Genomic DNA, 17,900 nt, shown 5'->3' with positions numbered 1-17,900 from the left:
GTAAAACGGATTTATTTGGGTTTAGACCCCATTGGGAGCTGGGCATCTGAGTGCTAAAGACAAGCACACTTCTGTGAGTAGTTTTCAGGTAAACTTGCAGCTTTGGGGCAAGTTATTCAGACCCTGGGTCTGTGTTGGAGCAGACGGGAGTGTCTGGCTCAGCAAGACCGGGTGCTGGAGTCCTGAGCTGGCAGGGAAAACAGGAGCAGGGGTAGTCTTGGTACATCGGGTGGCAGCTCCCAAGGGGGTTTCTGTGATCCAACCTGTCACACCTCCCCTCATACTCTGCTCAGCAAGCTCTGCAAGAAATGAGGTTCAGTCGCTAATTTCAAGGAATTAGACCAATCAGTCACTATTTTTACAGAGCATTCCAGAAGGTGGTGGACAGAACCCAGAGGAATTGTAATAAATTTCCTGGAGCAACTTTCTTGTCAGGTGACGTTTAGAGTAAAAAGAAAATAATCACCCTTTTGACTGATTTGTGGCCGAGAAGAAAGGTTTCCCAATAAAGCTTCACCAGATTTCATGTCATTAACTTATTTGTATTGAAGATGCTGGCACTTAATTTGTGATGATTCAGTAAAGGAATACAACCTCTTCTCTATTTCTTTACCAAACTACATTTGTTGTGTCCTTATAACCAAGAACATGAAGAGCCCGGCAGTACATTGAAATCAACAGTGAACACTGACAGTACATTGCCTGCAAATAATATTTCTAAAGAAAAATAAAACTAAAAAATGGAGAGTGTAGAAGAGATTTCTATATATAGGAAGAAAGCATTTGAGGTTGGGGACTGTGTTTTGTTCATTGATGTGAGAAAAAGAAAGGAAGGATCATATCTTGATTACCGATTATATGTAGCTACAAATTGAACTTCTGTCAGCATTAATTCATGATTTTTAAAAGAATATTAATTAACTCACACAAGATTATATAAGCAATGTATTTAAGTTAAGTCTATCATTTTTTCACCTATTAATTTTCAAAGATGTAGTGCAGGAGGTGGATGTATGTGCCCTGCCTTCCAGAGAGAACCAGTCAACACAATAAAGAGAGGGAGAGAGAGAGACAGAGAGCAGCTGCACATGTGTGTACTTGTGATGTTTTTGACACATGTACATTGTAACTGAACACCCCAGTCTGACAATTTAATAGTTTATTTTGTTAAGATAAATATTTTAAAATTCCACAGTTGAAATACAAATGACATTATTTAGATAAGTTAAACTTCAATATAGATTTGAGGAAGGAATCAAAAAATAAATGTAAAGAATTCCATTTCTAAAAATATGTTTAGGTGCTTGTTTTTGAAATACTGTTGAAATGTAAATTAAAATATTCTAATTCACAAAATATAATTGTAACAAGGTGTAAATACAAACTAATCTTTTTTCTTTCATATTTTACATTGAGATTTCACAGGGATAGAAAATTCTGACAGGAGTGAATGACCCTGATCCAACACCATCTGCTACCCTTGGGGCAGAGGACGGGGAAAGGTGAGGGCTGGGGGTTGCCAGGTGTCCGGTTTTCAACTGGAATCTCCAGTTGAAAAGGGAAACTGGCAGTGCCTTGTCAGCACAAAAAATCCAGTTGCTGGCAGTAACTGGCCTCCATCACTGTGTCTGTGTGGTGGGGGGCAGGAAGAGCAGCAGCGCTGGGAGGGGAGAGTCTGTGCCGTGGATGTCACTGTCAGAGGCAGAGATTCCCTCCGGCCTGAGCTGGGACCGGGCAGATTATCAGGGGAGCCACGTTTGTACCCCCAGCTTTGTGACCAGGATAGAAATAAGGACGGAGAGTCCCAGAGAAAGTGCCAGTGAAAGTGAAGAGATGGGACCTGTCAGTCACATTGTAAAATGAGACCTCGCCCGCCTCATAGTCCAGGAAAATCCCCACCCGGCTGGGCTGGATGCTCACGGAGATGGGAGGAGAGGTGGAGGTGCCAGCCTTGTATTCCCCACCCCTCAGCCACATGACCCAGCATCCATTCCCAGGTGTGGGTGTGACCTTCCTGCTCATAGATTCCCTACAAACCCCCAGAGTCCATCTAGTCTTGTCTCCTACCTCCACCTCCCAGTAATGCCTCCCACCCGTGAACTGCTCAGCGCCCAGGACACAGGGAAAAGGATCAAATCTCTCAGGTTTGTCGGGCAGATCCTGTTGTGTGTCTCCATATCTCACACATTTCTGATCCTCCGACAGGACTAGCCAGGGATTTGCCGTGTCTAGATCCAGAGTCATGTCCACTGGGGAGAGAGTCACAGAATCAGTGCCGGGGGCAGGGGCTAGTCACTGAGATCAAAGGGAAATTAACCTGCATCCACGTTAATCGCTGTGCTGGGGGGTCGTTTCCCTTTAAGGGGACTCAGGGCCCTGTCTGCCCATGAGAGTGAACTTGAGGGGAACGACAAGAGGAAGGTGTGGGGGGGATGACAAGTCAGTGAGGGTGGGGGAGGGGAGGGCAACAGAGTGACAGGAAGGCACCAGGCTCATGCTGGGAGAGGAAAGGGGAGGGGCAGAGATGAGTGAGCAGAGGGGCAGGCACAAGAGTAATGGGAGACAAGGGAAGGAGCAGGTACCAGCGGGGGGGGGGGGAAGGGTGGGCACCAAGAAGAAGTGGGCAGACACCAGGGGGCACAGGGAAGCAAAGGAAGGGGCAGGCATCCAGGGAAAAAGGGGTGTAAGGGAATGGGGGGGGGAGCTCCAAGGGGCAGGGGAAATGAGAAGAGGGGTGGACTCCAGAGGGGCAGATGGGAGTCGAGGAGAGGGTCAGGTGCCAGGGGTGGGGAGATGAGGAGTGGGGCAGGCACCAGGGGGACAAAGTGAGGCAGGAACCAGGGGAGAGGAGGTAGCTAGGGCAGGGGCGGTCACTGGAGGGCAGAGCAGAGTGAGGAGAGGAGCAGGTGTCAAGGGGACAGAGTGGGGTGATCAGAGGGGCTGGTGCCAAGGAGCTTAGGGGGAAGAGGGGGGCAGGCACCAGTGGGTAGAGGGTTGGTGAGGAGAGGGGCTGATGCCTAGGGGAAAAGAGGGGAGAGGTGGGCACCAGGGGACAAAGGAGGGCAGGAGAAGGGGGGTGCACTGGGGCACAGAGGGGGGCAGAGGGAAGGGGGTTGCACCAGCAAACAGAAGGGGTGGCAGGCACCAGGGAGGCAGAGGGGGTGAAAAAGGAGGGGTTGGCACCAGGGGTCTAGAGGGGAGCAAGGGAAGGGGCAGGCATGAGGTGGGCAAAGGAGGGGATGGGGGAAGGAGCAGGTGAACAGGGGACAAAGGTGGTGAGGGGCGGGGCAGGCACCAGAGGGGAATGGAGGGAGTGAGGGGAGGGGAGGGCACCAAGAGGGAGATGGTGGGAAGGGGCAGACCCCAGGAGGGTTGCGGGGGGTCGGGCAGATGCAAGGAGGGCAGGGGGGCAGATTGGGGGGTGAGGGAACAGGTGAGCACAAGGGGGGCAGAGAGAGGAGTGTGGAGAAGGACAGAGGGGTGTGAAGGGAGGTGCAGGCACCAGGGGCGGGGACGAGGGAACCCGAGGGGAAGAGCAGGCCCCAGAGGGTAGAAGGAGTGAGGGAAGGAGCAGGCACCAGAGCACAGGGGGTGAGGGAAGGAGCTTGTGCCAGGGATCAAGTGGAGGGGAGGGGGTCAGTGTGGGAGAAGGAAGAGGCAGGCACTGGGGGGCAAAGTGGGGGAGAGGTGGACAATGGGGGGACAATGGGGAGACAGTGCCCCCGGATGGGGCAGGCACCCGGGCCAACAAGGGACAAAGGAAGGGGAAGGCATGAGGGGGTAGAGGGGACAAGGGAAGGGGTGGGTGCCAAAGCGGCAGGGGGTGGGGCAGGTGCCAGGGGGACAAAAGGGGAGGGAAAGGAAGGATCAGGCAAAAGGAGGGAAAGAGGGGAGGGCAGAAGTGGGTGCCGGGGCAGAGGGGAGGGGAGCCAGTGAGGCATAGGGGGGTGGGCAGCAGGCAGGAAGGGGGCAAAGGGAGGGGCAGGTGCCAGGGAGATTGAGGGGGATTGAGCAGGGGGCAGACAAAAGGAGGGCAGGGCGGAGGGGCTGGCACCAGGGGGGCAGAGGGAGGGGTGAGTAGATGGGAGAAGGATCGGGATATTCTGCAGGGAGACTTGGATGACCTTGTAAATTGGAGTAATAATAATAGGATGAGATTTAATAGTGAGAAGTGTAAGGTGATGCATTTAGGGATGACTAACAAGAATTTTAGTTATAAGCTGGGGACGCATAGGTTGGAAGTGACGGAGGAGGAGAAGGACCTCGGAGTCCTGGTTGATCGCAGGATGACTATGAGTCGGCAATGTGACGTGGCTGTGAAAAAAGCTAATGCGATCTTGGGATGCGTTAGGCGAGGTATTTCTAGTCGGGACAAGGAGGTGCTGCTTCCGTTATACAAGGCGCTGGTGAGACCTCATTTGGAGTACTGTGTGCAGTTCTGGTCTCCTATGTTTAAAAAGGACGAACGACGTACAGAGAAGGGCCACTAGGATGATCTGAGGAATGGAAAACCTTTCCTATGAAAGGAGACTCGAGGAGCTCGGTTTGTTTAGCCTAACCAAAAGAAGGCTGAGGGGGGATATGATTGCTCTCTTTAAATATATCAGAGGGATAAATACCAGGGAGGGAGAGGAATTATTTCAGCTCAGTACTAATGTGGACACGAGAACAAATGGATATAAACTGGCCGTGGGGAGGTTTAGGCTTGAAATTAGACGAAGGTTTCTAACCGTCAGAGGGGTGAAATTTTGGAACAGCCTTCCGAGGGAAACGGTGGGGGCGAAAGACCTCCCTGGCTTCAAGATTAGGCTAGATAAGTTCATGGAGGAAATGGTTTGATGGGATAACGTGATTTTAGTCAATTAGGCAATAACGTGCCATCGCTGGTAAAATGAGGGTCCGGCTGGAGATTCTTGCCTGTATGCTCGGGGTTCTACTGATCGCCATATTTGGGGTCAGGAAGGAATTTTCCTCCAGGGTAGATTGGCAGAGGCCCTGGAGGTTTTTCGCCTTCCTCCGCAGCATAGGGCAGGGGTCGCAAGCTGGAGGATTCTCTGCGACTTGAAGTCTTTATATCACGATCTGGAGACTTCAACAGCTGAGTTAAGGGAAAGTGGGTGGGTCAGCTTTTGTGGCCTGCATCATGCGGGAGGTCAGACTAGATGACCACAATGGTCCCTTCTGACCTTAAAATCTATGAGTCTATGAGTCTATGGGAGGACTCCAGAGGGGCAGAGGGGATCAGAATGAGGCTAGAAGAGAGGTGGGCACAGGTGGGCAAGGGTTGGGATGAGGGTGAGGAGAAGGATGGGAGCCAGCAGAGCAGAGGAGGATGAGGGGTGGGGTGGGCATCTGGGGTGAGGGCAGTGGCAGGCACAGGGGTGCTGATGGGGGCGACGGTAGGGTGGGAGACATGGGATCAGAGGGGGAAAAGGGAGAGGTGGATGCCAGGCGGTCAGGCCTGCCGACGGGGGGCAAAGGGGGCAATTGCCCAGGGGGCCGGGCAATGTAAAAGGGCCCAGGGGCCCCAGACAGCAGTGCAGCATGGCTAAGGCAGGCTTCCTGCCCACCCTCACTGCACGCCACTCCCGGAAGTGACCGGTGGCCCCTGGGGGGGGGTCTCCATGGGCTGCTCCTGCCCTGAGAGCCGACTCTGCAGCTCCCATTGGCTGGCGCTGCACTGCATATAAGCATATTTTCATAAACATGAGTGTGAATATAATGTAACTGCAATATGCGCTATGCAAAAGGTCTCTTGTAAGATATCATTACAAAGCTTATAATCTACTGAGTGTGTTCATCCTATTTGTATATATGTATCATTCTTGTATCTGAAACTAGAAATATGAAGTATAACTCTGCATAGTTACAATAGGACTTCAAAGTGTGGGCCATTAATGGTGGCTTAGAATCTTGATGGCTCCCATTGACTGGGACAATTGGTTGTAAATGGTTTATTTACTTGTAAGCCTTCCTGTATATGTCGGTGCCAGCCAGTGAGTAATGAAGTCTCACAGGACATGTGACCATGTCACCTGGTATTGGAATCCATCTTAAACCTGATGCTTTTCCATTTAGAAGGGGGGGGGGAACCCAGAGAGAGACAAAGGATTCCCACCTTGTTCCAAAGCTATAAAAGGGGGTGGACCAGAACAAAGGGGGCTGCCAGTCATGAAAAATCCCCGAGTTACTACCTGAGCTGGAACAAGGTCTGTACCAGGGGAAAGGATTGGGCCCAGACTAGGAAGGAGTCTAGTCTGTGAAAGAAGCTTATTGGAACATCTCTGAGGGTGAGATTTACCTGTATTCAGTTTCTTAAATGTATTAGGCTTAGACTTGCATGTTTTGTTTTATTTTGCTTGGTAACTTACTTTGTTCTGTCTGTTATTACTTGAAACCACTTAAATCCTACCTTTTATACTTAATAAAATCACTTTTGTTTATTAATTAACCCAGAGTAAGTGATTAATACCTGGGGGAGCAAACAGCTGTGCATATCTCTCTATCAGTGTTATAGAGGGCAGACAATTTATGAGTTTTACTCTGTATAAAGCTTATACAGGGTAAACATATTTACTTGGGGTTTGGATCCCATTGGGGAGCTGGGCATCTGGGTGCTGGAGACAGAAGTACCTACTGAGTGGTTTTCAGTTAAAGCCTGCAGCTTTGGGGACATGGTTCAGACCAGGGTCTGTGTTGCAGCAGGCTTGTGTGTCTGGCTCAGCAAGGCAGGGTTCTGGAGTCCCAAGCTGACAGGGAAAACAGGCTCAGAGGTAGTTTCAACACATCAGGTGACAGTCCCAAGGGGATCTCTGTGACCGAACCCATCACAGCGGCCCCCCCACCTAGGAGCCACTGCCAGAGGGGTGTGCCAGCCAATTTTGGAAGCCATCCATGGTAAGCGCTGATCCCCTGAGCCCCTCCTGCACCAACCCCCTGCCCTAGCCTAGAGCCCGCACCCTGAACCCTCCCCGCACCCAAACTCCCTCCCAGATCCTGTACCTGTCCCGCACCCAAACTCCCTCCCAGATCCTGTACCTGTCACACACCCAAACTCCCTCCCAGAGTCCAACCCCACACCCCCTCCCACACCCAAACTCCCTCCCAGAGTCTGCACCCCATACCTCCCCCAGCACCCCAACCCCTTGCCCCAGCCTGGTGAAAGTGAGTGAGGGTGAGGGAGAGCAAGCGATGGAGGGAGGGGGGATGGAGTGAGCGGGGGCAGGGCCTTGGAGAAGGGTTGGGACAGGAGCGTGGCCTCAGGGGAGGGGCAGGGCACAGGTCTTTGGGTTTGCACGATTAGACAGGTGGGCACGTGGAAGCCTTGGTTGTGCCAGAACAGCACGGCCAGCAGTGCAGCCGGCAGCTCGCTGGGCACCAGCCAGTGCAGGCACAGCACCGCCCTAATGTCAGGCGGACGGCGTCCATGCGGGCACAGCTTGTGCGTGCAGGGGGGCGCACTGACTGTCCTGCCCCGGGGCCCAGAATTGCTGTCGCAGGCCTGCAGGCAGTAGAAGGGGGTGAAGTGATGGGTGGGTGCCAGGGTGCAGAGGGTATTTGGGGGAGAGGGGCAGGTGCCAGGAGGGCAGGGGGACAAAGGGGGGCAGTTCTAGAAGGGTTGAGGTGGGTGGAGGGCAGGGGTATGTGCCAGGGAGACGAAGCGAGGAGACAGGGGCAGGGGCCAAGGGGAGCAGAAAGGGGTTGAAAGGAGGGGGTGGGGTGAGGAGGGGGGGAGGATAGAGGCAGGGGCCAGGTGGGCACAGGGGTTGAGGGAAGAGTAAGGGAGGGGCAGGTGCCAGGAGGGTAGAGAGAGGTGAAGGTGGCAGGCCCCAACAGGCCCTCTGTTGCTTTGGGGCTGTGTGGCACTGGTTTGTTGCTAGGAGCAGGTTGGTGCCATCCCCACATACACTGGGGGTGCAGCTCTGCCTCACGGGGCACAGCTGGGACTCTCCATGCTAGGGCATGGGCAGGGTGTGTGGGCTCGCTGGAAGGGGGCAGGGTAGTGGGGGGATGGGAGTTGAGGGGTCCTGGGGGGAACAGGGGCCATTGTTAATGAGGCAGGGGCAGTGGGGAGGGAGGGGCATTTCCTCACTTGCTGCCCCCTCCATCTAGGAGAAGCTGCACCAGGGGCCAGTCCCAGCTCACACCCACACAGCACATCTGCACTAGGGGTTTGCATTGGGGTACCAACATGCCAGAGACACTGCTGTGCCAGGGGTCGTAACCCCTCCCCTCACTGGGATTATGGGTCAATAATTACAGGGTCACAGGACCAGGGGAGCTGGAGTCTGGGGCTTCCAGGTGGGGTCCGACCCACTGGGCTGCAGAGTCTTTCTCACTCCCATGCTCTGGCCCAGTGCCCATGGCAGTGTTTAGACACAGGGGGCATCTTCAGCAGGAGAGATTGAGGGAGCCCCACATCAGACTCCTGGAGCCCAGTGGTTCCAGCCCTCACCTGAGTGGGGGAGACCCACATTCCAATTCCTGCCCCACATCACCCGGGGAGATTGAACTTGGGGCTCCCAGCTGAGGGCCCAGCCACTGGGCTAAAGGCTAGAAGGGAAGTGGTGGCACCTTCTTCTGTTCATTCAAACCATTCAGCAAACTCAACATGGATTTGCAAATAGTTTGTTTGCTGTTTTATTTCAGGTTGAGACAAACTATTTGCACCCAAATTTCACCCAGCTCCACTGCAAACCTGTCTGAGTAACTTAGGAGCCCAAATCCCAGTGACTTGCAGTGAGTGACTGTCAACATCCCCAGAAACGCAGTTATGTGCAGGCCAGACTCAGGATATCAGCTATGAAACACTCCACAGCTGCTATTTAATTTGCCCTGGGTAGAAAAATTCCCCCTGGGCCCCTGATCTCACCCCCACCAATCAGGCTGAAAATGAAGTCTTGGCTCCAGCCTGGACTCTCTGCTCAGAGCGATTTGTCCCATGGGCTCTGCCAGCAGCACAGCAGCACAGACCCCAGGCATCTCCCAGAGCAGATAATGGTCACAGAGACCATCTCAGAGCCCCAGGGGTTCAGGTGTCTCCATCTAATGACTGCGCCAGCCACCCTCCTTGCTCTCATTAACCAGCCCTGGATCAGACACGCTGGGAACTTTCACACCCAGCCGCTGGAGACACTTTGGGGAAAAGTGGTGGGTGCTGAGCACCCACCGGTAACCCTGCCAATTAGCTCCTCCCCCTCCCCCCAGCACCTCCGCCCACCAGCGGCCCTGATGATCAGTGCCTCCCCTCCCTCCCGCTGTGATCAGCTGTTCAGTGGCTTGCAGGAGGCACTGGGGTGAGGGGGAGGAGCAACGGCAGGGCACGCTCGGGGGAGGGGACGAAACAGGGCAGGAAGAGGTGGGGTGGGGATGGAGACAGGTGGAAAGAGGCAGGGTGGGGGTGGGGCCTTGGAGGAAGGGATGGAGTGGGAGTGGGGCCTGGGGAAGTGTGTGGGTCAAGCACCTCCTGGCACATTAGAAAGTTGGTGCCTCTGGTCCCTGGGATCAGGATCTGGGACGGAACTCTCCCCAGGAGTGACAGAAGCTCTCTAAAAGTAGAGGGGCCACTGGTGCCCGAACCGTGGCCCTGCCCACCCGTGCCACCCCTTCTCCCTAAGGCCCCCACCCCCATGCCATCCTTTCTACCCAAGCTCCTGTCCCCGCACCACCCCTTCTCCCCATGCTGCCTCTTCCCCCCAAGACCCCACCCCCCTGGTTGCTTCTCTCTTAATCCTAACCCTTATGGCTGGTAAAAAGTGGGAGGCAAAGCCCTCCCACTTTTAAAAGTGATGGGGCCATGGCCCCCTGTCACTCCCTCTTCTGGTGTGGAGAGAGGGACCCTTGGGGCAGTGTCAGTGAGCTCAGTGCTGGGGGTACAAGTGGGGTTTACACCCTGGCTGCTGGAGCTCTGTGTATCGAGTGTACGAGGACGTCACAGTGGCCGGTGTGAGCCCCCCACTGTCGTGCCAACATGGCTCAGCCCTGACACCTGCTGGAGCCTCTCCCTGGGGAGGAATCATGCCTGCGGCGTTCAGTTCTTGGCCTCCCTGCGGAGGTGGCCTGTGAGGCTGCCGTTAATGTGAATTATGATGTGAGCTCCTGTCTACTGGGAACCAGACTCTGAGTCTGGGCTGAGATCGGTGACTGGGGAGTGAAAGGCCCCGGCTCCCATCACTGTCCCCCTGAGTCAGCTGGTTCCCCTTCCCCCCGCAGTGTGATACCAGCCATGCTCACACTTGGTGATACCCCCAGTGCCCCAGCGGGCAGGACAAGGGCCCATCCAAGGAGCAATGGGCGCAATCTGCAGCAAGGGAGACTGAGGCTGGAGATGAGGAAACACTTTCTAACTCTCAGGGCAGTGAAACTCTGGACCCAGCTCCAAGGGAGGTTGTGGGATCCGCATCACTGGAAGTTTGTAAGAACAGGACAAACCCCTGTCAGGGATGGTCTAGGCCCTGCCCCAGCATGCGGGGCTGAACTAGGTGAAATCTCGAGGTCCCTTCCTGCCCTGCATTGCCATGAGTCTAGGTTACAGCTGTTCTGGGGCTGGGTCCTGGGGGCTCTAAGCGTGGTGAGGGGCACATGGGGGGGTTAACACAGTTAGTGACCATGGCAGCTCACTGTCCCTGCCAGGGGCCTGGGCTGGCACGTGTCTGGCTGCATGTACCTGGCTCAGCTGGGTGTTACTGTGCTGTGTGGACAGGACCTAGGACTGGCACCTGTCCAGGTTTTCCCAGGATCGCCCCTTTGTTCAGGTCGCTGTCCTGGGAAATCTGTGAGTCTGTTCAGGACATGACAAGCCCCAGGTGTGTCAGTGGCTGTAGCGGGGGAGCTGCAGGGTGGCGGTGCCTGCACAGAGGGAGCTCTGGCTCCAGAGAGTCTGGGAGCCATGGGGATGGGGCAGCTTGGGAGCAGTGAGTGAGATGGGGAGCTTGGGGCCAGTAGGGCCCATTTACACCACACAAGTACCGGATGTGGGGGTCACCGCCGGGATGGGGGGGGAGTGGAGTAGATCTGGCACCATGTCCTGCTTGGCGAGGTTGGTTCCCAGCTCAGCCCCAGGAACAGGAGCCCACGGGGGCTAGTGCCCTCTCCCAGGGGTGGGATACGGACACAGTGCCCGGGTGTGGGATGGGGAGACAGTGCCCGGGGTGAGGGGACAAGTGGTGTATGTGGAGCAGGCAGATGTCCTGGATTTTTTTGCACCTCAGAGGTGGCGACCCTAACAGGACCTCCAGCGGTGTTTGTGTAACTGCCCTGGGTGTCCCTCCCACCAGCTCTATGCTGTAGGATACCCCGGAGTGCATGGACCCCTGGACCAGTGGTGTTGAATGTGTGTGCATGGCCCCTGGGCTCTCTGATTCCTGCTGGAACTGCCCAGACTCTCCCAGCATGCTCCAGTGCACACACACAGTCGGACAGCATGCTGGGTACAAACACACACACAGACACAGCTCAGCCACGGCTGTGAGGCAGAAAAGCTGCTGTGTGGGCTGGGCACAGTTTGTTGTAAGTGGTTCAGGGGAGTGTCACAAGCTGGTTATAAAAAGATGTCTGCCCTTGCAGTGGGGACAGGGACTTCCTCACCCCAAATCCATGGGGACAATGAACAGCTCTTGTCTGGTCCTGTTACGTTAGAAGGAAATTGTGGTTAAAGCTTGGTCTGAGCATGGTGATGCTAAGCTCTCTCTCCAGCTCTCTCTCCTCCCAACAGCAGCATCACCATGCTCAGACCAAGCTTTAACCACAATTTCCTTCTATTTAATTATGGACAACTAAGAAAGTGCATCCTGCAGAGCCCAGGTACCACCCTGCAAAGGTGACACCAGGGGGCAGCATTTCCTCACCAATCAGCCCTTTCCCAAAGGGGCCATGTCCCTGCTCTGCAATAAACCTGGGGTGTCGCCCGCCCCTTTCCACCCACCCCCAGTGACATTGCTGTTTCCAGCCTATTGCTTTTGATATGAAAGTACCGGTGCACTGGGGAAGTGAGGAGAGAGCTCTCAGGGGCAGGTGGGATGCCGACGTGAATAAAGTGTCAGTTTTATGTACAGTACCTGCATATAGCTGGGCTCTTCTCAATCCTGAAAGCAAACACAGAGAGAGATGAGAACTCCCCTGAGCACAGACACGGTGACCAGGACACAGTGTATAACACGGATTATATTAAGGGTGTATTGTGGGGGGCAGGAAATGGAACTTACCAAGCCCCAATTCAGTGAAGAGTTTCCCTAGAAGACAATAAATGAATAGATCTGAAACCATGCTTATAAAAAGGGATGGGAGTCAAAAACCTAAAAGAAGCTTAATTCTTTAGATAAAAGATGCACCTAGGCATTCACAACAGTTCCAGACACTTGCACAGCCCATAACAAGCAGTCCTGAAGGAGTGTTAAGAATGAAACTGCTGAGCTGCTAGCAAAAATATGCATCTAATTAAAATCAGCTACTGACCCAGAGGAAAAGAGGGTAGGAAATGTTGCACCTATATTTTTAAAAAAGCGCAAGAGTGATAAGGAGAATTACAGCCCAGTTAACTTAAGTTCAGATCCCGGTAAATTGGTTGAAATAATAATTAAAAATAGAATCCAAAAGCATTTAGATGAACACATAGCACCAACTCCATGGGTGCTCCTGGGCTGGAGCACCCATGGGAAAAAAATAGTGGGTGCTGAGCACCTATCAGCAGCCAACCCCCCTGCACCCCAGTGCTTCCCACCCACCAGCTGATCAGTGCCTCCTCCTCCCTCCCAGCGCCTCTCGCCTGCCGCAGATCAGCTGTTTTGTGGCGTGCAGGAGGCACTGAGGGGACTGCTGGAGGAGCAAGGGCTGGGTGCACTCAGGGGAGGGGGTGGAACGGGGTGGAAAGAGGCGGGGCGGGGCCTTGGGGGAAGGGCTGGAGGGTGGGGCCTGGGACAGAACCGGGGGATTGAGCATCCCCCAGCACATTAGAAAGTCGATGCCTCTTCTGGTCACTATCTCCAACAGGATAGAGCAGAAATTGAGGAGAGGGGTTCAGAAAAGGGAGAATGTGTTAATGAATAGTATGGAAAGATTTCAGTGTGGGGAGAGATGTTATTATTAGGACTGTTCGAAGAGGACATAGCAGAGGACATGGCAGAAGTGCACATACTAATGAATAGCACGGAGATGGTAAATCGATTATCGGATGGTCCTATTCACCCTCTCTCAACATTTCCCCCCCAGTTTTTTAAGTTGCTGCCTTTCAATTTCACTGAAATACTTCTCCAAGAAATACACAGTGAATCTTCACCATCAGGTATCACTCAGACCAAGAGCTGAGTAGCATTATACATATCTAGGGAGAATGAGGACAGTCACAGTATGTTAGAACTGCAAAATTATTGGGGATGTAAAACCTCCTGTTTCAGGGCATAAGCTGACCCTGAACTGCCTAGAGCTAGGAAGAAAGGTCCCATCTGGGCAGGGTATTCCATGATTGTCTTATTGGGGTTTCTGGAACCTTTCTCTGAAGCAACTGGTGCTGTGGGAGACAGAATCTTTGCCAGATTTGCCACAGCAGATCAGACTAGGGAAGAAGCTACTGTGGGATTCTGTTTACTGAATGTACAGGTCAAGAGTTACTATATAAAATCACATTACAGTACCTAGGTAATTATCCCAAATATCAACTCTAAGTTAATGCATTTGTGAAAATCTGCCATGAAATGTTATAAAAATAAATCACAACTTAAATGTCTGAAAGTTTAGAAATTCACAATTATATGGCTAACCCCAGCCCCAACCTTTGTGCAGCCAATTTCTTCCTGGCTACCACCTTCCTGATGGGGAATGTCCCCGATGGGGAAGTTAGTGATGGGGAAATGTTAAGTTATAATAATATTTCTAACTATATAGTGAATGACAAAATAATACATTCATCTGATCCCTTCTGCCAATGACAAGGAAGCAAATCCCCAGGTTATTTCAGTGGCTGGGGCACTGGTAAACATAGCTAGTATGTGTAGACCGGAAGGGGTTATGGTGGAGCTCTACTTTGCATGCAGTATAAAGACTGTGTTCCATTTGATAAGAGCCCTCAGTAGCTGCTTAAGAAGTATAAGTTATATTCCCTCCTCGCTAACATTAATGAAGAAACATTACCTATTTCTTCACGATGTTCTTCTACAAATAAATCATAAAGAAGAGGATTTGATTTAACATATTGCACATTTACAGGAGTATTTTCTACTATTAGCTATACATACGCAGGCTTATAGATGTTCCCATTAACTGCATTATTATCAGGCCCTTGTGTAATGTGATTATGCAGTCATTTGCTTAGCAACATTATTTCCACTTTTTAAAAATTGCCACATAGTTGTGCTCCATAACTGGTGCTTCTGATTTTTGGGTTTAACGGACAAACACTAATAAAAAAAATCCCTAATAAAAAGAAATACTTCCAAAGAGAACCATCTGTAACAAAACAGCAATGTCTGCCTGAGTCTGCAGACAGCCTGAAACCTGTGATCTGAGAGATATGAACTGCCCCCTTTATCTCAGGTTGTAGATTCTAAAGCCTTATAGTGACAGCATTCATAGCTATTTCTTGGCTGATAATTTGATCAGAACCACTCAGTAGTGTGCTTCTCCCTCACTGTTTGATGTAGTGACAGAAAGTGGGGTAGAGTGCACTGAGGCAGTTACTTGCCATGAAGGCTGCTGGGTTTAGAATAATGAAATCAAGGCCTTTCCCTCCCAAATTTAAGTCACCTCTGCCTGTGGCCAAAGGGGGCAGATGTATCCCCTCCTCAGTCTGAAATGCCACCCAGAGTAGGTCTTCACTGCAGAGTTAGCCCACATGATCAGCACCCGGGTCTGAGCCCCTGGGTTAACCTAACCTGGGTGAGAGCAGCCCCACTGCAAAGCCCCACCCCGGTTACTGTGTCCGCATTGGTGCTGCACACCCCATGTGAGTCCTTAGGACTGCTGGAAACATATCCCATGGTTCTCCGTGCTGAGTGAGCTGAGCCACACTGATTCTTTCCCTGTGAATTATGGGAGAACTTCTCTGTGCTTCTGGCACACCCAGGGGAATCATGGGACGGCACTGGAGGACTGTCAGCATCAGTGGCGGCTCCAGGCACCAGCGCTCGAAGCGCGTGCCTGGGGCGGCAAGCCGCGGGGGGTGCCCTGCAAATGACCCATTTACAGAGAGTCTTGGTACTTGCTCATCTCTTCACTGTTTGCAAATAGCTACATAAAATGTTTAACATGCCCCATTGGCCCAGACACCGACCTTTCTGTCTCGCCAGGTCAGATCGCAGCATCTCTAGGGGGAGAAAAGGGCGAGAAGTGAGATTTCACCATCATGTTTATGGGCACATCACTATTGTTAACTACAGCACAATCACATTAGGGCAGGGGTTCTCAAACTGGGAGTCAGGATCCCTCAGAGGGTCGCGAGGTTATTACCTGGGGGGTCATGAGCTGTCAGCCTTCACCCCAAGCCCCACTTTGCCTCCAGCATTTATAATGGTGTTAAATATATAAAGAAGTGTTTTTAATTTATTGGGGGGGGGTCGCACTGAGAGACTTGCTATATGAAAGGGGTCACCAGTACAAAAGTTTGAGAACCACTGCATTAGGGTGAGAAGGGCAGACAGACAACAAATGGACACGCAGACAGATCTGTCCACGGGCCTTTGCACTCAGCGTCCCCTCTGCCTGGGACTGAGTCATGGTAGCAGATAATAGTGGGGACAGGGTGACGTATCCCCTCCAGTGGCCACTTAAGGTCTGCCCCCAGAAGTCACCCCTGCTGCCTGGGCCCCAGTCACACTCCTCTCAGAATGGGGAGAGAATCGAGAGATGCCTTAGAATGGGATTCACAAAAGCCAGCATGTTAGGCAGGGAGCCACCTAAGTTAGCCAATGGGAGATGCTAACCAGAGGGGTCTGTGCTAAGCCCCACCCCTTTCAGAGTTCAGCACCTAAGTCCAGGCTGCAGGGAGGTGCCTAACCCTGCTAGCAATTCTCAGCTGGAAAACGGGTTCCAAGTCAGGTGCCTAGACTGCTTCTTGTGAGAACAAGTTAAGTGCCTGCCGAACTCCATGCAAAATGGCCAGAGAAAGAGCTGCCACCTGAGTTCTAGCCCAGTGGTTCTGGCTCTCATTTGGGATGTGGGAGACCTAGGTTCAATTTCCCCTCTGCCTGCAGGGGACAAAAGATTTGACAGGGGGGTCTCTCCCTCTCAGGAGAGTGCTGTAACCAACCACTGAGCCCTGGGATATTCTGATGTGGGGCTCCTTCAATCTCTCCTGAGGCAGCTGTGCCACTGCATATAAATAATTAAAGAGTCGCTGGGGACTGGCTCCCTGGGCCATAGAAACATAGAATATCAGGGTTGGAAGGGACCTCAGGAGGTCATTTAGTCCAACCCCCTGCTCAAAGCAGGACCAATTCCCAACTAAATTATCCCAGCCAGGGCTTTGTCAAGCCTGACCTTAAAAACCTCTAAGGAAGGAGATTCCACTACCTCCCTAGGTAACCCATTCCAGTGCTTCACCGCCCTCCTAGTGAAAAAGTTTTTCCTAACATCCAACCTAAACCTCCCCCACTGCAACTTGAGACCATTACTCCTTGTTCTGTCATCTGCTACCACTGAAAACAGTCTAGATCCATCCTCTTTGGTACCCCCTTTTAGGTAGTTGAAAGCAGCTATCAAATCCCCCCTCATTCTTCTCTTTTGCAGACTAAATAGTCCCAGTTCCCTCAGCCTCTCCTCTTAAGTCATGTGCTCCAGCCCCCTAATCATTTTTGTTGCCCTCTTCTGGACTCTTTCCAATGCCAGGATTGGATTGTTTAGTGAGAGCTATAGGGGTGAATGCACTTGATATTTTCTTCAGGTTGAATGATTTGTTCTCCCTCAGCCTCGCTCCATCTCTCAGTGTCCAAATCTCTCTTCAGAACATTGACTCCCAGTCCCTGTGTCAACCCCTCTCTTTAAAAGGAAGAAAAAAACCCAAAACAGAAATTCACCCTCATTCTCTCTACATTCTGTCCCTTTTTAACTTTACCTCTCATTCTGTGTTGCCTCCAGAAGCAGTAACTGGCCAGGGCAATGAGAATAGCCAGGATTACACCCAGAGCCACCAGCCAGGGATTGACCCTTGGGAAAAACAGCTCTGCAAGAGAAAGCGCCATTGTGACAATGTGGAAACTGTCTGTAATGTTTTTATGATTTTCTACCTATCACCTTGGTATTGCTACCCAGTGGGTGCAGAAGGGTTAAAATGCTGCCCCTGGAACAAAGCAGAAGACAGGAGATATTTGTCTGGGGTGATCTGAATGGGTCGCTCAGGACTGGCTGGGACCAGGGTGGGGAGGGATAGCTCAGCGGTTTGAGCATTGGCCTGCTAAACCCAGGATTGTCAGTTCAATCCTTGAGGGGGCCATTTAGGGATCTGGGGTAAAGATCTGTCTGGGGGTTGGACTAGATGACCTCCCGAGGTCCCTTCCAACCCTGATATTCTATGATTCTATATCAATGGAAGCCCTGACAGAGACAGGAGATGCCTGAAGGACTGGGTGAACATGTGAACTCAGCATGGCTCTGCAGCAGGCCAACGATGGGCAGAGGTGACAGGAGGCAGTGGTAAGAACTGGGCTCACAAGGACACAGGGCTCTCACCTGGAACTAAGACAAAGGATCAGAGACAAAGAAAGGACACCAAGATGGTTCCTACAGCTGCCTGTCTCATAGGATGTCAGCAACCAGGTCATGGGTGGTCTGACCTAAGGGCTGGAGCAAGAGTTCAGCATACCAGTTAGAGCTAGATCCAGATGGGGTGGGCCTGGGATCAAAGCCAAGAGTCAGAGCTGGGAGTGAGAAGCCTAAGCGCAGGGTTAATCAGAGTCACAGTCAGAAGGCACAGT

At 52.3% G+C, this 17,900-nt stretch overlaps 2 protein-coding genes across 2 annotated transcripts in view; one reads left to right on the top strand and one right to left on the bottom strand.

Annotated features, from left to right (window-relative positions):
- The window catches only part of LOC135887539 (zinc finger protein 850-like), a 437,015-nt gene that overhangs the window by 36,226 nt on the left and 382,889 nt on the right, over positions 1-17,900 (top strand). The gene's annotated exons all lie outside the window — the stretch shown is intronic.
- The window catches only part of LOC135888172 (butyrophilin subfamily 1 member A1-like), a 64,068-nt gene continuing 47,343 nt past the window's right edge, over positions 1,176-17,900 (bottom strand). The window contains exons 6-11 of the mRNA XM_065415987.1: positions 17,042-17,149; positions 15,263-15,295; positions 14,125-14,145; positions 12,204-12,230; positions 12,057-12,083; positions 1,176-2,249 (exon numbers count right to left, since the gene is read on the bottom strand). Coding sequence (XP_065272059.1) covers positions 1,696-2,249; positions 12,057-12,083; positions 12,204-12,230; positions 14,125-14,145; positions 15,263-15,295; positions 17,042-17,149 — 770 coding nt within the window. The 3' untranslated portion in view covers positions 1,176-1,695. The remainder of the gene's footprint in view (positions 2,250-12,056; positions 12,084-12,203; positions 12,231-14,124; positions 14,146-15,262; positions 15,296-17,041; positions 17,150-17,900) is intronic.

Source organism: Emys orbicularis, chromosome 13 (assembly GCF_028017835.1).
Source record: "Emys orbicularis isolate rEmyOrb1 chromosome 13, rEmyOrb1.hap1, whole genome shotgun sequence".
NCBI classification, from domain to species: Eukaryota; Metazoa; Chordata; order Testudines; family Emydidae; genus Emys; species Emys orbicularis.
Note: the sequence above shows the minus strand (reverse complement) of the source record. Positions and strands in the feature narration are given on the sequence as shown.